We start from the raw sequence: 22019 nt of genomic DNA, 5'->3' as shown, positions 1-22019 counted from the left end.
TATCTTTGCTCCTTCATTGTTTCCGTACACCTTTTCCGTAGCTCCCGTATTCCAGTTCTCACAGACTTTGCTCTGAGAATTTTCTGCTGTACGGCACCAACACCTACTCGAAATATGGCGCCTCCCAGTCTGTCCCACTTTTAGCTAAACGGGCGCGGCCATGTTAACCCCCTGGCTAAGGGAGACTAACAACCGGGGAAGTCTCGCGATAAAGGCAAGTCAGGGGCCGTGCCACCTTCCGCGATAGCGGAGAGGGTTCAGTGTCCCCGGCGTTGTAAGGGGCGGACTGTATCTTTCAGCTAAGGGCCAGGGAGGAGAGGCGGGAAGGTGAGGAGTCCGGTTCTCAGGAAAGGTTTCAGTCACTGACTGCGGTGTTGGGAGTAAGGGCGTCATGTTTGACCAGCGACTGAGCGTTTGTAGCGGTCCGTGTATTCCGGTCCTGTCGTGGTTAGTCATTAAGGTGGCTTGCCTAAGATAGTGATTGCCGCCCAGTGGTGCTGCTGGTAGTGGACTCTGAGGAGGGTGAGAGGCTTACTGTGGGGTTTGTGGGGCTAGTGATTGGCCCTGCCTGTGTGAGTGATTCTTTCAGGGTCATGGGTTGAAGTGATAGAAGTCAATGGTTGGGGCCCTGAAGGGGGGTATCCCTTCCTTAGTGTTATTTAGGGTCAGTGAGTGGAGGGTGTAGCGCACCTGCGGGGCGCCTCTGTGATAGCTTAGGGAGCAGGCGGCTCGTGGTCATGTCCTGATCCTTTCAGAACTGCAAATTAATAGATTGATGTTATCACGGTGTAATTCTTCGTGGTCTCTCTGAATATTTGAAAGGAGCAGTCTCTAAAGGGTAGTCTTTTATATAGTTGATCATAGGATTTCATAGGCTCATGGTTGTGGGAATCACAGAGCAGGCTCAGACTCTCAAAGCTATCTTCTTTTTCCCCTCCCTGCTCATCCCACCTCTGTCTGTACAGATATCTGCTGCTTCTGAAGAGCAACAGAAAATGAGCAAGTCTCAGGTAAGTGAGCTATTTATACCCCATTTTGTTTTCCACTGTATTTGAGGCAGTTTAAAAGAATTAATTCAATTAACTGAAAAAATGGAAATAGAGATTGGGGAAAATAAAATAGAAGATCTGACCAAGGAAACTTGGAACATAGACATACAAGTTGTAGGATCTTTCAGAGTTAAAGTTGAGCATACCATCTGCAATTATATGATTTACATTGTACATTAAATTTGATAATTTCTTGAAGATAGTAAAGATTTTTTTTTGCATTTAGGTTTGAAGTTATTCTCCTGATGGGGCTTCATGCATATGATGTAGTAGTCAGTGTCCTTAACATTTACCAACACATGATAAATTCCAGAGCAGTTTTCTCCCTGGCTGTTTCTTAAACCATTTCTCCCAATAAGTATAGGGCATAATAACAAGGCAGAATTCAATTTCTAGGCAGTAAAATCACAGGGCCAAGTACACAGCTGTCAAACAGTCTGGCTTGATCCATGAATAAAATCTGTAATTTTGGAAGCAGCATTTCTGGGAGTTTGTAAAACTAGTCCAGGGGATTCATGTCATTAAAGGTAATACTAATTTTAATTTTATTAAATTTAAAATAAGTTTAATTTGCAGTTTTTGACCAATAAATAATCAGATATTTTTCCTTTAAAATACAATAGATTGAGAACCTCGAAGTGTATATCAAGTGAACATGCTTGGTGGATAGTGGAGATCAAGTGAATTTGCTAATTTCTGTTGGTTTATCACTCAGCTACTAGCCAGCATCTTAGTGGTTGTGATTGTCATACAGTTTTAAATGTTTTTATTTGAAGGTACATATTGTTTGATTTTTACCTATAATGTTCCATTGGTTTATTCCCACTGTGTCGCATATAGCTTCAGCATAGTAGTGTTCAAAGTGGGGAGCATGCATTCCTTAGGAGATGTGCAAGATGATCCCCTGGGAAATGGAGAGAAAAGATGAGAAATTCTACTTATATATCTTTTTATGACCATAATATCTCAGTATTGAGTTGCTTATATATAACTTATGGGGTTTTTTTAAAGGTGTATATTATTGATGTGTGTGCTTTTTTTAACTGAAACATGTCTCACCAAGATTCGCCTCTTTAGAACAAAATATGCTCCTGTCAACCAGGAGATTCCAAAAATTTTAGGAGCTCTGTCAAAAAATCAGAGTCAAAGATCAAATATTAGAACAAAAGATGCTCCTGGTACCTTTATTGCTTAGGAAATTACAAAAATTTTAGGAGCTATGACCAAGAGCCAGGGAGAAGACTAAAATATATATTTCTTATCATATCAAAATATCATGGTTTCTGATTTTAAAAGTTTGGGGATTACTGGGTTTTTTTTTCTTCTTTTTTTCATTGAAGTATAGTTGCTGTACAGTACTGTATAAGTTATAGGTTTACAATATAGTGATACACAATTTTTAAAGGTTATACTCCGTTTATAATAAAATATTTGCTATATTCCCTATGTTGTACAATACATCCTTGTAGCTTATTTTATACCTAATAGTTTGTACCTCTTAGTCCCCTACCCCTATATTTCCCTTCCCCTCTTCCCACTGGTAGCCACTAATTTGTTCTCTATATCTGTGAGGACTACTGGGTTTTGTACCTATAATTCTGTACCCAATTTCAATGTGTGGGTTTTTCCATACCACCAAGAAGTCTTCCAACACCAGCTGGGTGTTCTACAATTTAACTTAATTTTGACACTACCTACTTGGAGAAAGCATCAGATCCTATAGGTTATGGGCTTAGTTCCACAAGGCTGCCCTTCACCTCGGATGCTAGTTGCAAGTCCAGATTGTTATCTGTGCTTCTGACCCACTGGCTGTAAATCAGAGGTTCCCACCACCCCCTCCTTTGTTTTGATTTATTTGCTACAGGGGCTCACAGGACCCAGGAAACCAGTTTACTCATTAGATTACCAGTTTGTTATTAAAGGATATTAAAGGATATGAATCAAGAGCCAGATGAAGAGATACATAGGTCCTGAACAAAGGAGCTTGGGGACCAGCATGTGACACATGGAAGCACTGTGGTCCACCACCCTGGAGGTTTTCTGAACCCTTTCCTCTTGGGTCGTTATGGAGACTTCATTATGTAGGTGTGATTGATTATCATTGGCCATTGGTGATTTGTTCAACCTCTAGCCCTGCTCCGCTCCCTAGAAATCAGGGAGTGGGGCTAAAAAAAAAAAGCACCCTCTATTCACAGTTGGCTTCCCTGGCAACTAGCCCCCATACTTAGGTGCTTTCCAAAGATGCCTCATTAACATAACAAAAGATACGTTTATCCCACTCCTCACAGAAAATTCAAGGGTTTTTAGGAGCTCTGTGCCAGGAACAGGATAAGGACCAAATATACTTTATTATAAACCACAGTGTCACAGTACCATTGGTACTAGTGCATCTCCTCATTTCCTTTATTCAGCCACCAATTCCCATAGTCATAGTCCAGATTTATAATTACCAGTAGCTCCAAGCATTTCACTCTCTGGCCCTTCCTTCCTTCCTTCTTTCTTTCTTTTCTTTCTTTCATTTTTTGGCTGCGTTGGCCTTCGTTGCTGTGTGCGGGCTTTCTCCAGTTGTGGTGAGCGGGGGCTCCTCTTCCTTGCGGTGCGTGGGCTTCTCATTGTCGTTGGCCATTATTTCTATTTCTAGCTCATTATCTAGTACCTTGACTCCAGCAATTCTTCAGTTCTGTACAGACCTCTGATCAACTGACCATCCATTTTTTCACTGTTTATTACATTCCTCTCCCCACTTCTTAATTCTCTCTTTTCTCAGCTTGAATTCCATGCTTCTCAGTTTTTGTTAGGAGCAACTGTCACCCCACGGAAGTCCAGTTGCCTACCCATTATTGCCATGTACATGTCAATTATAATAGATACCTTGAGCTTAATGGGGCAAGTAGATTTTCTTGTGGTAAAAAATATATAACATAAAGTTTGCCATTTTAACCATTTTTATGTGTACAATCAGTTGTATTAATTATATTCACAATTTGTGCATCTATCACCACTATTTCCAGAACCTTTTTATCACCCCAAACAGAAACTCTATGCCCAATGAGCGATAACTCCCATTCTTCCCTTCCTCCCACAGCCCCTGGTAGCTTAAAACTACTTTCTGACTCTGTAAATTTGCCTATTCAAGGTATTTCATGCAAGTGGAATCATACAGTATTTGTCCTTGTGTGTCTAACTTATTTCACTTAGCATGTTTTCAAGGTTTATCTGTGCTGTAGCATGTATCAGAACTTCATTCCTTTTTATGGCTGAATAATATTCCACTCTATGGATATACCACATTTTGTTTATCCATTCATCTGCTGATGGACACTTGGGTTGTTTGTACCTTTTGGCTTTATTGTAAATAAAGCTGCTATGAACATTTGTATACAAGTATCGGTTTGAGTCCTGTTTTCAAATCTTTTAGGTATATACCTAAGAGTGGAATTTCTGGGTCATGTGGTAATTCTATGTTTAACTTTTGTAGGAACTGCACAGCAATTTATGAGGATTCCAGTTTCTTCACATCATTGCTAACACTTGTATTTTCTATTTTGTTGTTGATAACCATCCTACTGGGGTAAAGTGGTATCTCATTATGGTTTTGATTTGTTTCTCCAGTGACTAATGAGGCTGAGCATCTTTTCATGTGCTTATTGTCAGTTTGCATATCTTCTTTGCAGAAATGTGTATTCATGTTCTTTGCCCACTTTTTCACTGAATCATTTGTCTTTTTATTGTGGAACAAGTAGAATTCTTGATTCCACCTCTCCCTCCACCAAGACCAGATCTTTCTTGTCTCCTGGACTTCAGTGGGATGCAGTTGCTTACACCAAAAACCAAGGAGTTTTAGTTGATTCCTCTCCTTTCCTCATACACTGTCTTTCAGAAGTATCTCGGTTGGATTTGATTAAGATCAAATTTTAAAAGAGGGTGCTCTTATTGAGGTAGAACTTAACCATGGTTTGAAAAGTAAGGAACAGTGAGTTCATTAGCACTTTATTGTTACTAACTGATCAAAAATTATTTCATTTTTCTCATTATGTCTAGATATGCATTTTAAAAATTGAGTAGATTAAATATTACTTACATTTTTTATTTTAATTTTAACTTTAAAAAACAATGGTTTCTGCTTTATTTAATTTTGTAAAGTGTTTTAATGGAAAAATTCAAACATATATAAAAATATAGAGAACAGTATAATAAACCCCCTGTACTTCCTCATATATTTTCAACAATTAATATTTTACCAATCTGACATCTTTCCTCTTTCTCTCCTTTTATTTATTTGTTCTCTAGAGTTGCACATTTTAAAGCAAATCTCATACATGGCATTTCGCCAGTATATACTTGCTTTGCAGATTACTGTTGTTGTTATCTTCGTTTTCTGACAAGTGATACTGGTTTTCCCTTTAGTGGTTTCCTTTTAAAATACATTTATTTAAGTAAAGAAGTTGTTGAGTTAAAACTATTAAGTCAATAATAGCGCAGGTGACATGCAGATATGGTAAAACTTCTGAAGGCTGTATGTGAAAAAATGATGTTTGAGAGCATTATACTGAAGTGCTCACAGGTCCTTGAATTTACCATGTTCTTCATGTTCACATGCCTTTTTCCTACTCCACTCTTCATCTGGAATGATCTTTCTCCCTCCTCCACAGGTTACCAGAGAATATACTGTTCATTTTTTATGTTTCAAAAACTTTCTATTTTATCTTTACATTTAAAATTTTTTATTTTTACATTTTTCATTATTCATTTTGTATAATTTTACAAAGCCCAAAATAGAATCACTCTTTCTTTCCTATTTCTGTCATAACCTATTTAACATCTTATAGCATTTATATACTTACTTGTTTGCCTCCATCTACTAGTCTGTAAACCTGCTGTATTTTATTCATATTCGTATCCTGAGCACCAAATAGTGCTGGTCACATAGGTGCTTAATACATGCTTGATGGAAAGAGAATGGATGATTCTCAATGGCAAAGTTTTTCTAATAGGAGTTTGACTTCTCCCACATAGTAGAACCCAAAATTGGCCTCATGGTAAACATTTTCTTTAACTTTTTGTGATGAACCCTGCATGATGAAAACAGCAATTATTTCTCATACATCTCGTATACATCACTCAGTGTTTTCACTTTAGATTTAATAGGAATGTTCTGTTACAGGGATTTGTTTCATTCAAAGATGTGACTGTGGACTTTACTCAGGAGGAGTGGCAGCAGCTGGACTCTGCTCAAAGAAACCTGTACAAGGATGTGATGCTGAAGAACTATAGCAACCTTGTTTCAGTGGGTAAGGACATCTTCCCTCAGAGGGTACTGATGTTAGTTACCTATTGTTGTATAACAATTATTATAGTGGCTTAAAGTAAACATTTTTTTACAAACAATTTCTGTAGGTCAGGAATATGGAACAACTCAGCTGGGTGGTTCTGGATTGTGGTCTCCCATGTGGTTGTAGTCAGATGTTAGCAGGGGCTGAATTCATCTGAAAACTTGACTGGGACTGTAGGATCCATTTCTAAGGTAACTCACTCCCGTGGCTGTTGACAGGAGCCTTAGTTCCTTGCTGTTCATTGGCTGGAGAACTCAATTCCTTGCCATGTGGGCCTGTTCTCATGACCTGGAAACTAATTTCCCCTACATAGAGTGAGAGCAAGGAGGAAGTCACAGTGCCTTTTATGACCAAGTCTCTGAAATCACACATGATCACTTCTACCTTCTTGTGTTCATTAGAAGTGAGTTACTAGATATACAGATTGCCAGCAAACACACGAAAGGATGCTCAACACCACTAATCATTAGAGAAATGCAAATCAAAACTACAAGGAGGTATCACCTCACACCGGTCAGAATGGCCATCATCAAAAAATCTACAAACAATAAATGCTGGAGACGGTGTGGAGAAAAGGGAACCCTCTGGCACTGCTGGTGGGAATGTAAATTGATAGAGCCACTATGGAGAACAGTATGGAGGTTCCTTAAAAAACTAAAAATAGAACTATCATATGACCCAGCAATCCCACTACTGGGCATATACCCTGAGAAAACCATAATTCAAAAAGAGTCATGTACCACAATGTTCATTGCAGCACTATTTACAATAGCCAGAACATGGAAGCAACCTAAGTGTCCATCGACAGATGAGTGGATAAAGAAGTTGTGGCACATATATACAATGGAATACTACTCAGCCATAAAAAGAAATGAAACTGCGTTGTTTGTAGTGAGGTGGATGGACCTAGAGTTTGTCATACAGAGTGAAGTAAGTCAGAAAGAGAAAAACAAATACCGTATGCTAACTCATATATGTGGAATCTAAGAACAAAGAAGGCTCTGATGAACCTAGGGGCAAGACAGGAATAAAGACGCATAGAGAATGGACTTGAGGACACGGGGAGGGGGGTGGGTAAGCTGGGAGGAAGTGAGAGAGTAGCACTGACATATATACATTACCAAATGTAAAACAGATAGCTAGTGGGAAGCAACTGCATCACACAGGGAGATCATCTCGGTGCTTTGTGACCACCTAGAGGGATGGGATAGGGAGGGTGGGAGGGAGACGCAAGAGGGTGGGGATATGGGGATATATGTATACATGTAGCTGATTCATTTTGTTATACAGCAGAAACTAACACAACATTGTAAAGCAATTATACTCCAATAAAGATGTTAAAAAAAAAATGAGTTACTAAGTCCAGCCCACACTCAAGGGGTGCAGAATAAGCTCTACTTCCTGAAGGGAAGCATGTCAAAGAACTTATGGGGATATATTAAATCCACCATAGTACCCAATCGACTGCCTTTCCTTTATATTTTGCTAAAAGCTACTGGGTCTCTGAATGCTTAGAGAGCTTCATTTCAACCTATAAAGGTCAAAAGAATATTAATTTTGAGTACCAAATACTGTGCTTCTACCTCTCCAGTGAACTTGGATGGAAAGAAAATGGGTACTGCATCCTGCTCATTCTTCAGAGGCTGAAGACAATGGGCTGGGCCGAAGTTCTTGGTTTTTATAAATTAATTGTGATATAATGTGTATAATAAAGTGTTCAAATATTAATTACACAGCTGATGCATTTTTTCATATGTATACACCTACCTGACCACTACTCAGATCAAGATACTGAATATTTCCAGCACCCCAGCAGGCTCCCTTGAACTGCCCCCTTACCATTTACCTACCTCCTCAGAGATAACAACTTGGGGTTCTATCACCATAAATTAATTCTGTTCTTGACCTTCATGTAAGTGTAATCACACAGTATGTAAGGTTTTTGTGTTTTTTTTTGTCTAGCATATTTCATTTAACATAATATCTGTGAAATGCATTCATGTTATTGCATGTGACAGTAGTTTGTTGCTCCTTATTGTATTGTATTCTGTTTAATGAGTATACAATAATTCTTCAATTTATCCAGTCTACTGTTGATGGTCATTTGGGTTGTTTCAGATTTTGGCAATTATGAATAAAGTGCTTATTAACATTTTTATACATATCTTCTGGTAGAAATAAGCATATCATTTCTATTGGGTATATACAGAGGAGTGGAATTTCTGGGTCATAGGGCATATGTATATTTAGCTTTAGTAGATACTACCAGTTTTCCAAAGAGATTATACCAATTTATATTAAACTAGCAATGTAGTGGAGTTCCATCAACCTTTAGTAATGTCAGTCTTTTTAAATTTTAGCCATTCTGGTACATATGTAATGGATGTGAGTTCTAGGTTGGTTAGTTTATCCACTAACACCCAAGTCCTATATTATTTCCCATAAACAGGGTATCAGTCTCTGAATTCAGATGTAATCTTCTTGTTTAAGCAAGGAGAACCATGGATGGAGGAGGGAGAAATGTCAAATTGGGCCTAGTCAGGTAAGTTGAGAACCTGGCAAATGGGAGGCAGGGAAGGAAGATTCATATTGATTAGTGATATGTTTGTCTTTTTTTTTTTTAAATTTTTTTATTTTTGGCTGTGTTGGGTCTTCGTTTCTGTGCGAGGGCTTTCTCCAGTTGCAGGGAGCGGGGGCCACTCTTCATCGTGGTGCGCGGGCCTCTCACTGCCATGGCCTCTCATTGCGGAGCACAGGCTCCAAACGTTCAGGCTCAGTAGTTGTAGCTCACGGGCCCAGTTGCTCCGCGGCATGTGGGATCCTCCCAGACCAGGGCTTGAACCTGTGTCCCCTGCATTAGCAGGCGGACTTTCAACCGCTGCGCCACCAGGGAAGGCCGATATGTTTGTCTTTGAAGTATTTTTTAGGAAATTATTATTGAAGGCCATAGATGTTTACAAATGGCTGAAAATAATTGATGTGGGTTTGTGGAACACCTAAATGACATTGCTACATATCAAACACCCACATAATCCTTTTCCTTTAGTTGACTTTTAGAGAAATAGGCAATCCTCCTACCTATACTCTGAATCTTATCTAGTCCACATATTTAGGACACTTCTTAATTAGTTAGCATCTCTTTGACTAATATCTTTAGCACTCCATTCTCCCAAAGTGGGCTTATACTCCTCTCCTCATGCACTCAGGCATTCTTAGGTATGCTCTCTTTCAAAGTAACTTACCAAATGATATTCATATTCTTTCTAATTACCTTCTGTCTTTCTCACCTTTCAGTGTGAAGTGTCTTGGAGTTATAATCTTTTGTTGGTTTCTTAAAAAAATTCTTTAGGGTCTCCAGTAATAGAAATATTATTCCTTCTTTTCCTATCTTCCTTTTCCACTGCATTCTCTATGACCATTTTAATCTGATTCTTTTTTTTTTTTTTTTTTTTGTGGTATGCGGGCCTCTCACTGTTGTGGCCTCTCCTGTTGCAGAGCACAGGCTCCGGATGCACAGGCCCAGTGGCCATAGCTCACGGGCCCAGCCGCTACGCAGCATGTGGGATCCTCCCAGACCAGGGCATGAACCCGTGTCCCCTGCATCGGCAGGTGGACTCTCAACCACTGCGCCACCAGGGAAGCCCTAATCTGATTCTTTATGTCATTTTTATTATCTTGGTTGTTTTCTTTCCTTTAGTCAGTTCCACTTATTAAATTTTTATTTCCCTTCTTTTCTTCCTGACCACACCTTGTAATTTAATCTTCCATTTTTTCCCCTGAGTTCAATCAGTTCTTTTTCATTTCTCCCTGTTTTTCATTTTGGTTTTTATCTTTTGAAGTTCTGACTCATGGTGGTTTTCCGTGTCCTGATATGCTTGTTTGAGTATATTTAATTCTGCCTGGAGTTCAAACAAAATTTTCTTCTGTTTCATGGCAAGTTTTTGAAGGGGACAATTTCCTATGTTTATTTCTGCACAAATTCATTTCCTGATTTTATGTAATAGTTCTCTATGGACTTTACTTTTTCTTTTCATTTTATCATATCACAGTGTTTTTATGAGATTTCTAATTTTATGGATCCCTTTTCTGTTAATATAGCAAAGTTCAGAGACTTGAGCAGAGTCCTTTCTTCTTCTCTCTCTCCCTCCCTCCCTTCCTTCCTTTCTGTGATTAAGGAGGAGTTTTGAGTTTTCTGGTTTTGTGGTTCTCTTTTGTCTTCCAGGACCCTAAATTTCCTCTTTTTTTTTCTTTTCCCCATTGCCACCACCCAGTTACCAGAGGGCACTTCTTCCTTCTTTTTAGCTCTTTGTCTCCCTTTGAAACTGCTATTCTTCTGAGGACTGTCCCCTTTAAATAGAGTCTATCTTGTGCCTTTTTAATGTCAACTGACCCTTTAAGATGCATGTACTTTGAAATCCTCTCTCTGTAGTTGTGCTATAATCTGCCTGGTTACATATAAAAAAAAAAATATATATATATATATATATATATATATATATATATATATTTTTTTTTTTTTTTGTGGTATGTGGGCCTCTCACTGTTGTGGCCTCTCCTGTTGCAGAGCACAGGCTCCAGATGTGCAGGCTCAGCAGCCATGGCTCACAGGCCTAGCTGCTCTGCGGCATGTGGGATCTTCCCGGACTGGGGCATGAACCCGTGTCCCCTGCATCGGCAGGCGGACTCTCAACCACGGTGCCACCAGGGAAGCCCACATATAAAAACATTTTCATATTTACTGTGAGTTTAATCTTTCTGCTAGTTACAACAACTCACTCTCTGTCCCCTTTGCTAGCATGCTTCCTCTGTCTTCCTGAAGTTATTTTTTGGTCTGCCTTCGTTCCTCACAGAGCCTTGTGATGGAGTGGAGATGGGGCAGAAGTGTGTGGGGCTGTGTGGGACCATGACACTGAGCTCATCAACTCTGCTTTTTCCATTGCTCTCCTGCTCACTTCTTTTTATGTCTGTTCCTTCTTCTGTCTTTGGGTTTTAATATCATATTCTTAAATTTCAAAGTTGAACATACTGATTATCAGATTTCTGTCTATTTCCATTAAAATGAAGACCTTTATTTTTTGTGTGTGTGTTTTGTGTTTCTCAAAGCTCGAGAGAGAAATAACATTATTTACACTTGAGTTTTCTCTTAGAGTTTGAAATTAGACCCAAATGAAAGAATTAGCTCCACAGAAGAGCATTTCTGAAGAAGTAATACACCATAACATGATAGTATACTCAATTTTTGAAGACTGGAAACTTGAAGATGAGATAAATTACCTGGAAAACCAAGACAAACTTTTGAATCAAGTTACATTTATTAACAGTAAGTCACTGACTGAGGAGATAGACCAAGAATGTAACGCACTGTGGAAAGTAGTTCATCTGAACAGAACATCTAATGAACACATCAGAGCCTTCATACATAAGTCTCACCTCTCTGCACAACCAAAATTTCTAACAAGTGAAATATATAAATGTATTCAGTGTGGGAAAGCCTTCAGTGGAAAGTCAGGACTTATTGTACATCAGAGAATTCATACTGGGGAAAAACCGTACAAATGTAATGACTGTGAAAACGCCTTTATTCAGAAGTCACAGCTCACTGTACATCAGAGAACTCATACAGGAGAGAAACCCTATGAATGTAGTGAATGTGGAAAAGCATTCATCCAGAAGTCAAACCTCTTTATTCATCAGAGGATTCACACAGGGGAGAAACCCTATGAATGCAATGAATGTGGGAAGGCTTTCATCAAGACGTCAACACTTAGTGTTCATCAAACAGCTCATACGGGGGAGAAACCATATGAGTGTGATGAATGTAGAAAAGCCTTTATCTGGTGGTCACAGCTCATTGTACATCAGAGAATTCATACTGGGGAGAAACCCCATAGATGTAATGAGTGTGGAAAAGCCTTCAACAGGAAGTCAGAACTAAGTGTGCATCACAGAATTCATACTGGAGAGAATCCCTTTGAATGTAATGAATGTAAAAAAGCCTTCATTCAGAAGTCAGATCTCATTGTATATCAGAGAACTCACACTGGGGACAAAAGATACCAATGCAATGAATGTGGGAAAGCCTTCATCTGGAGTTCACAGTTCATTGAACATCAGAGCATTCATACTGGGGAGACACCCTATGAATGTAGTGAATGCAGAAAAGCTTTTATCCAGAAATCACAACTCATTGTGCATCAGAGAATCCATACTGGGACAAAACCATATGAATGTACTGAGTGTGGAAAAGCCTTTAGCAAGAAGTCACACCTTACTGTACATCATAGAACACATACTGGAGAAAAACCTATGAATGCAGTCATTGTAGAAAAGCTTTCAGCAAGAAATCTACTCTCATTGTTCGTCAGAGAATTCATATTGAACAGAAACACTTTTAATGGAGTGAGAAAACTTTAATTCAGTGATCAAAATTTCATTACACTTCATAGAATTCATATAGGTTAGAAACTCTATAAATGTACTAAACATTTATAGTTTAGTTTAGAAGCTTAGAAGTTTAGAAGCTTATGGGAAGTTTCAACAATAGTTCCAGAACTATTAAGTATCAGAAGATTCATACTAAGAAGATCTTTGAAAAATCATGTTTCCCCAAAACAACATATATATTGGACATCTTGGTTGAGATCTAAAAGTTTTTTTAAGTGTACTAGAAAAATCTCAATTACACATGATTGACTTGTTCACTGTGAAGTACACATTTTTTTAAATGAGTACGTAAATTGATTTATCATGACAATAAAGTGACAACGATATGTAATCATTCTGCAGGTGATCTAAGAATGGCATTTAAACCCAAATTATCTGTTGGTTGGAAGTGAATATGGATATTTACACCTGCCTTGCTTTTTCACACTAAAACAGGGGTCCCCGACTTTTTTGGCCAGTTTCGTGGAAGACAATTTTTCCATGGACCTGGGGCAGGGGGATGGTTTCAGGATGATTCAACCACATTACATTTATTGTGCACTTTATTTCTATTATTGTTACATTGTAATATATAATGAAATAATTATAGAACTCACCAGAATGCAGAATCAGTAGGAGTCCTGAGCTTGTTTTCACTTGCCACTCACTGATAGGGTTTTGATATGAGTCTACAAGCAATGGATTTATTATGGTCTATGTGCAGTCAAACCTCTCTGCTAATGATAATCTGTATTTGCAGCTGCTCCCCAGTGCTAACATCACCACCTCAGCTCCACCTCAGATCATCAGGCATTAGGTTCTCATAAGGAGCATGCAACCTCGATTCCTTGCATGCACAGTTCACAGTAGGGTTGGCGATCCTATGAGAATCTAATGCCACTGCTGATCTGACAGGAGGCGGAGTTCAGGCAGTAATGCAAGTGATGGAGCGAGGCTGTAAATACAGGTGAAGCTTCACTCACTCCCCCGCCCCTCACCTCCTGCTGTGAGGCCCCCATTCCTAACAGGCCATGGACTGGGTACCTATATCCTGTCCCTCCATTATGTTGACTTAATTAACAAGAAACATGCATTTTAAAGGGATTATTAGATTCCATGTTCTTATATGTAAGAGCTGTCGGAAGATATTATATATTTTTTGAGATATTTGTTCAGGGATATCTGTTTTGCTGCCCTGTAAATTTCCTCATGACCAGCCTAAAATTAGAAATTTTACTATTATTTTCTACTTCATTTGAAAAAAAATTCTTTGTTTTGTTGAGTTGTCATTTTATTATCACAAATAACTTTTCTTCAAATCCAGTCATTATCCAAGGCATGCTTTCCTTTTAGAAACACAATAACCTAACCTTATATAAGTATTCATTGTCAAGTAATATTATGAAAAGAGGGATTGATATCTAAAAACCTTTAAAAACTTTTCTTGAATGAAGGTGAAGCTGATATATGAAGCTGATATACCACATTGAACTTGATCCTAAATTTTTTTTTTTTAAAGAAGATGTTGGGAATAGGAGTTTATTAATTTATTTATTTTATTTTTGCTGTGTTGGGTCTTTGTTTCTGTGCGAGGGCTTTCTCTAGTTGCGGCGAGTGGGGGCCACTCTTCATCACAGTCCGCGGGCCTCTCATTATTGCAGCCTCTCTTGTTGTGGAGCACAGGCTCCAGACGCACAGGCTCAGCAGTTGTGGCTCATGGGCCTAGTTGCTCCGTGGCATGTGGGATTCTCCCAGACCAGGGCTTGAACCTGTGTCCCCTGCATTAGCAGGCAGATTCTCAACCACTGTGCCACCAGGGAAGCCCCCTAAATTTTTTTATATCAAATACTTCTTTCTTAGATTTTTAAAGGAAAAATCATGCTTTAAAATTGAAATTAGTGAATAACAACCATGATTATTAATTTAAATTTTAAAATATTTAAGCTTTCAAATAATGATTTTAAACTAAAAAGTAAATTGCAGTCATGCAATTTTTTTATTAGTCATTTTTGAAGATCTGGGACATAAATGTATGCAATTAATTTTCTAAACAAACATATCAGCAACTAAAATATCCATGTGTGTCTTGCCCTTCAGTGTTGTCGTCTTGGAACCTATTTAATAATGCAAGTTTTTCAGTCACCAGTAATTTATGGAGTCCCTATCTTTTAGAATTTCCTTCAGGTCCAGCTTACCTGTTAGGCCTCATATGAAGCCAAGTAATATTTTCAGAGTCTTAGTCATTAGAATTCATTGTCTTTCTAGCCCTTCCTTATCCCTCCCCACTATCAACCCATTAATTCTGTGCCTGACTTCAGCAAGGAAAAAGCTCATACCCTTTCTGTAGTCATTTCAAGTCTCAGATCCTTAGAAGATTCAATATCTTTATTTTCACATTTTGGCCTTCTACTTCATGGTTTCCTACCTGTAGCTGGTATTGCCATGAACATTGAACAGGCCTGAAATTCCTTTACTTTTTTACTTGCCTTCTAATATTTTTGATGTCTGACCCTAGTTTCTTCTATTCTCTTTAAAAGGATACTTCATACTGCTTCCTTTCTGCTTCATTAGTATTACTATTACTAATAGATATTTATTAGGCACTATGAGTCAGATACTATCTTGTTTTAAACAACTGGAACTTGAGAGATTATACAAGAAGCCATGACTCATACCCAAGGACTCGGAAACATTACAATATACATAAATTCTTAGATATTTCAAAGTTTTCAGGCAGAGTTAAAAATGGAAACTACCCTAATAATAATATGGTTTAAAATGGTTTGCAAATTAAATGATTAAAATGGTAATCATGAATGCCATTCATTGAGATACTCATGTGCATTTAAACTTTTATATACTGATGGTCACTCAAATGCTTAGGTATTATGTTTATTTCAACTTCAAGTTCTAATCACAGGTGAATACTTCACAGATGAATCTACCCTATTTCAGACATTCTTAGGGGCATAACAGATCAAAGGGGCATTATACAAGTGTGTGAGAGGTAAGATGGACAGGAGTCAAACCATGGATTTCTTTTTTTTTCTGGGAAGGTGAAGAAAATGGAATTTCAAAGCCCCTTTTCTATTTGGTAGCGTAGGTAGGGGTGAGTCACAAGAGAAATTAGAAAATATTTAGATAATACTGAAATCTATCAAAGTATTGGGGATGCCACTAGAGCAGAGCTTAAAGAGAAATTTATAGCTTTTAAGTGTTTTATTAGAAAAGAAGAGATGACTAAAATTAATTATCTAAGCTTCCACCTTATGAAGTTAGATATGAGCAAATGAAACTCATAAGTAGGAGAATAAAGTAATAAATGTAAGAGCACAAATCAATGAACTAGAACTCGGGTCAGATTATAGGCCAAATTTAGCTATATAACCATTATATTTATATTTCCATATAACCCTTAAACTTAGAATCATTTTTCATTTTTAGTGGGTTGTAAAATAACTATAAAACAAAGAGTACAAAACAGATGCCATATATGGCCCATAAAACCTAAAATATCTACTATCTGGCCCTTTACAGAAACTGTTTACCAATTCCTGAACTGGAACCTACACTAACAGTAGAAAAAAGTCAGTAAAAACAAAAGATGGTTCATTGAAATGATCAATGTAATTGATAAATCTTTGGATAAACTGATCAAGAAAAAGAGAAGGCCAGGACTTCCCTGATGGCACAGTGGTTAAGAATCCGCCTGCCAATGCAAAGAACACAGGTTCAAGCCGTGGTCCGGGAAGGTCCCACATGCCACAGAGCAACAAAGCCCGTGCGCCACAACTACTGAGCCTGTGTGCCATGGCTACTGAAGTCTGTGTGCCTAGAGCCCATGCTCCGCAACAAAAGAAGCCACTGCAATGAGAAGCCCACGCACTGCAATGAAGAGTAGCCCCCACTTGCCACAACTAGAGAAAGCCTGCACCCAGCAATGAAAACCCAACGTGGCCCAAAAATAAATAAATTTTTTTAAAAGAAAAAGAGGCCAAAATTATGAATAGGAAATAAAGGAGATGACACCACTATCCTAGAATCAACAGATAATAAGTAAGTTACTTATAACTTGTTTCAAAAATTTGATGACTTAGATGAAATGGAAGATTTCCTTGAAATACATGTTACCAAAGCTGAGTAAAGAAGAAACAGAATACTTAAATAATCCTATAATAATAAAAGAAATTAAATGTGTTATTTTAAATCTTCCCTGAAAGAAAACTCAAGATCTAGATGGCTTCACTGATAAATTCCATCAGTATTTAAGGAATAAACAATGCTAACCCTACAGAAACTTTCAGAAAGTAGAGGAGGATGAACATTTTCCAACTCATCGTATTGGATCAGTAATACCCTAAACTGAAACCAGATGAAGACATCATACGTAAAGTTATAAGCCAGTAAATACCCCGATGACTATAGATGTAAAAGTTCTTTTAAAAATTAGGGTATTGACTCCAACAATACATGAAAAATGAAATATGTCCTGATTAATTTCTGGAGATTATTTCAGGAATTCAAGTTTTTATTTAAACATCTGATTATCACTACATGTAATTCCCCTTCATTATTAAAATAATGAAGGGAAAGACTCATGTATCATCTCTAGATACCAAGAATGCATTTAGCAAAATTCAACATCCATTTGTGATGAAAACTTTCAACAAATGAGCAATAGGTAGTAACTTCTCTACATCTACCAGTTTTATGGTTATTGCTTTCTACATAAGTTCAGACACAAAGCAAAAATATCTGTTCTCATCCTTATTCAACAAGGTAATAGAAGTCCTGGCCAGTGCAGTAAGAGAAGAAAAATTAAAAAGGCATACAAATAGGGAAAGAAGAAATAAAACTTTATGAACAATTAACATGATCTCATACATATAAAATCCTAAGGAATCTACAAAGATTCACTAAAACTTACAAATGAATTTTATAAGGTTCCAGGATAAAAGGCCAATATACAAAAAGTGATTGTATTTCTACATATTAATGACCAAAATAAATTTAAGAATCCATGTTCAGTAGCACATAAACCATAAAATAGTTTAAGAAAATTAACCAAGGATAAGCATTGGAAACTGCAAAATATTGTTGAGAGACACTTTAAAGCTGAATAAGTGGAAAGATTGATCATCTTCATAGATTGAAATATGCAATAATGTTAAGATGTCATTGGTCTCCACATTGGTCTATTCTATCCCAATTAAAAGACCAACAAAACACATGAAAGAATGTGCTTAACATCATTAATCATTAGAGAAATTCAAATCAGAACTACAATGAGATATCATCTCACACCAGTCAGAATGGCCATCATTAAAAAATCTACAAACAATAAATGCTGGAGAGGGTGTGGAGAAAAGGGAACCCTCTGGCACTGTTGGTGGGAATGTAAATTGATACAGCTACTTGGAGAACAGTATGGAGTTTCCTTTAAAAACTACAAATAGAACTACCATATGACCCAGCAGTCCCACTACTAGGCATATTCCCTGAGAAAACCATAATTCAAAAAGAGTCATGTACCCCAATGTTCATTGCAGCTCTGTTTACAATTGCCAGGACATGGAAGCAACCTAAGTGTCCATCAACAGATGGATGGATAAAGAAGATGTGGCACACATATACAATGGAATATTACTCAGCCATAAAGAGAAACAAAATTGAGTTATTTGTAGTGAGGTGGATGGACCTAGAGTCTGTCATACAGAGTGAAGTAAGTCAGAAAGAGAAAAACAAATACTGTATGCTAACACATATATATGGAATCTAAAAAAAAAAAAAAGATCATGAAGAACCTAGGGGCAGGACAGGAATAAAGACGCAGACCTACTAGAGAATGGACTTGAGGACATGGGGAGGGGGAAGGGTAAGCTGGGATGAAGTGAGAAGTGGCATGGACATATATGCACTACCAAATGTAAAACCAGGGGGCTTCCCTGGTGGTGCAGTGGTTGAGAATCTGCCTGCCAATGCAGGGGACACGGGTTCAAACCCTGGTCTGGGAAGATCCCACATGCCGCGGAGCAACTAGGCCGGTGAGGCACAACTACTGAGCCTGCGCGTCTGGAGCCTGTGCTCCGCAACAAGAGTGGCTGCGATAGTGAGAGCCCCATGCACCGTGATGAAGAGTGGTCCCTGCTTGCTGCAACTAGAGAAAGCCCTCACACAGAAACAAAGACCCAGCACAGCGAAAAATAAAAATAAGTAAATTTTAAAAACAGAGAGAGAAAAAAAAAGTAAAACCGATAGCTAGTGGGAAGCAGCCGCATAGTACAGGGAGATCAGCTCAGTGCTTTGTGACCACCTAGAGGAGTGGGATAGGGAGGGTGGGAGAGAGGGAGACACAAGAGGGAAGAGATATGTGGATATATGTATATGTATAGCTGATTCACGTTGTTATAAAGCAGAAACTAACACACCATTGTAAAGCAATTATACTCCAATAAAGATGTTAAAAAAAAAAAGACCAACAGGTTTTTGTTTTTTGTTTGTTTGTTTTGTTTGTATATAGAAGTGTAAAGACCTAGAAGAGCCAAAACAATTTGGAAAATGAACAAAGTTCGAGGACTTAACACTATCTGATTTCAAGTCAGCAAAATATTGGCCTAAGTGGAAGTGTAAAGATAGTGTGGTATTGGCCTAAACATAGACCTAGATCAATGAAATAGATAGAAGAGAATGTTCAGAAGTACACTCATGTATACATGGTCAATTGATTTTTTAAAAAAACTTTTTGTTTGGGAATAATTTTTGGTTTACAAAAGTTGCAAAGATAATAGAGTTCCCATATGCCCCTCACCTGGTTTCCTCTAATGTTCACGTTTTACATTATTATGGTACATGAGTGAAAACTTAAAAAACAACATATGTCCATTAATATTAACCATATTCCAGGTTTTATTTTAATTTCACCATCCTTTTTCTGTTCCAGATTCCAATCCAGGACATCACATATCATTTAGTTATCATATCTCTTTAGTCTTCTCTGGTCTGTGACAGTGTTGAAAGTTTAGCTAAACTCCTCCGTAATATTGCTGCCTTGGCATCCATTTTGTGTGGCTAAGTGGCCAGCAGGGCCTTGAACTGACACTAGCCCCTCCCTCGAGTGAATGCCCTAGATAACAGTCCACAGAGTCACAAGAAAGTGTTAAGTTCCTGATATGACTCCTCCAATGCCCCTTGTGATAAACTGCCTCTCCTGCCTCCCTGCTCTTTCCCCTTGTGTCTCCTTTAGATAAGAAACCCTCCCCAAAACTTAGCAAAACCCTGCTTTTGTGGTTTGAATTGACTAATCTGGCCTTAGCCTGAGAACCCTAAAGCACTTCACTCTCAGAACTTTATAAAGGCACATGCTCCAGCTCCTGCAGTTTGCTCCCTGCCTTGACCTTGCCAAGTGGCCCTTTGAGGAGTGCCTGCAGGACCTGTGAATAGTAAACTATTTCACTTTCCCCTGTGGTCTTTGTTGAACCTTGACTTGCCATCCAACACCCAGGATTATATGTAAGATGTTAACAAAAATCAACACAACAGACAACTTCTTACTTTTCCCTTCTTTTTCATGATCTTGACTGTTTTGAGGGCTACTTTTCAGGAATTTGTAAAATGTCCCTTAATTGAAAAAAAATTTTTTTTAGCCATTCTATTAGGTGTGTAGTGGTATCTCATTTTGGTTTTAATTTGCATTTTCTTAATATCTAACGATGCTGAGCATCTTTACATGTGTTTATTGGGAATTTGTTTATCTATTATGGTAAAATTTCCAAATCTTGTGCTCATTTAAAAAAATTGTTAGTATTTATTTTGGAGTGCTATGTTCTAAATACAAGTTCTCTATAAGATATGTTTTGCAAATGCTTTCGCCCAGTTTATGATTTGTCTTTTCATTTTCTAAGCGGTTTCTTTAGAGGAGAACAGTTTTAATTTTGTTAAGTCCAATTTATCAATTTTTCCTTTTAATGGTTTGTGTTTTTTGTGTCCTCTTTAAGAAATCTTTGCCTAAATTGAAGTCACAAAGATTTTTTTCCAGTGGTTTCTTCCAGAGATTTTGTATTTTTAGCTCTTACATTTATGTTTAAGAGCTCTTTTCAGTTAATTTTAATATATTTGTGAATTAAAGTTGAGGTATATATTTTTGTATATGGATACACAACTGATCAGCACCATTTGTCAGAAAGATTATCCTCTACTGAATTACCTTGACACCTATGTCAGAAATCAAATATATATTTTTTACTTTCTTCCTTTTTCCATTTATATTTACATCTATGCCTGCCACATTGTATTTTGTAATTTTCTTTTAATTCTTGAAATCAACTTTCTTCTTCTTTTTTTAGAATAATTATGCCTATTCTAGTTCCGTTACATTTCCATGTCATTTAAGAATCAGCATGTCGGTTTCTACAAAGAAACTGAGAGAATTTGATTGAATTTGGAGATAATTGACATCTTAGCAATTTGAATTTTCCTTTCCACAAGGCATGATATAACAATTTATTTAAGTCTTATTTAATTTCTCTCAGCAGTGTTTTGTAGTGTTCAATGTACAGGTCTTACACATATTTTGTTAAATTTTCTGCCAAGATTTCATATGTTTAGGGTACTATTGTAAATGCTATTTTATTTTCATTTTAATTCAAAATTTTCATTGTTCATATATTGGGTGGACCAAAGGGTTCATTCCGTTTTTTCATAAGATAGCTCTAGTAGCACTTAGTTGTCTTTAACTTCATTCAAAACAATTTGTGACAGCTGTCATATCAGTGTGCATTTAAAGTAAGACATCAAAATTGATGAATTTTTGTGTAGCCATTTTAATATTGAAGAGGAAAAAAAGCAACATTTTCAGCATATTATGCTTTATTATTTCAAGAAAGGTAAAAACGCAATTGAAATGTATAAAAAGATTTGTGCAGTGTATGGAGAAGGTGCTGTGACTGATTGAACATATCAGAAGTGGTTTGTGAAGTTTCGTGCTGGAGATTTCTCACTGCACGTTGCTCCATGGCCAGGTAGACAAGTTGAAATTGATAGGGATCATATTGTAACAATAATTGAGAACAATCACATTAGACCACGCGGGAGACAGCTGACATACTCAAAATATCCAAATCAAGCATTGAAAATCATTTGCACCACCTTGGTTATGTGAGTCGCTTTGATGTTTGGGTTCCACAAACTTTAAGTGAAAAAACCTTCTTGACCATAT

The 22019-nt window shown here is 37.5% G+C and overlaps 1 protein-coding gene across 1 annotated transcript in view; it reads left to right on the top strand.

Moving 5' to 3' along the window:
- Positions 1–878: 878 nt before the first annotated feature.
- LOC136125119 (zinc finger protein 420-like) overlaps positions 879–22019 on the top strand; it is a 40926-nt gene continuing 19785 nt past the window's right edge. The window contains 4 exon segments of the mRNA XM_065879933.1: positions 879–1010; positions 6214–6340; positions 11628–12683; positions 12686–12781. Coding sequence (XP_065736005.1) covers positions 879–1010; positions 6214–6340; positions 11628–12683; positions 12686–12781 — 1411 coding nt within the window.

This window comes from Phocoena phocoena, chromosome 6 (genome assembly GCF_963924675.1).
Source record: "Phocoena phocoena chromosome 6, mPhoPho1.1, whole genome shotgun sequence".
In the NCBI taxonomy this organism is placed as follows: domain Eukaryota; kingdom Metazoa; phylum Chordata; class Mammalia; order Artiodactyla; family Phocoenidae; genus Phocoena; species Phocoena phocoena.
The sequence above is the reverse complement of the archived record's forward strand: the minus strand, read 5'-3'. Positions and strand labels throughout refer to the sequence as shown.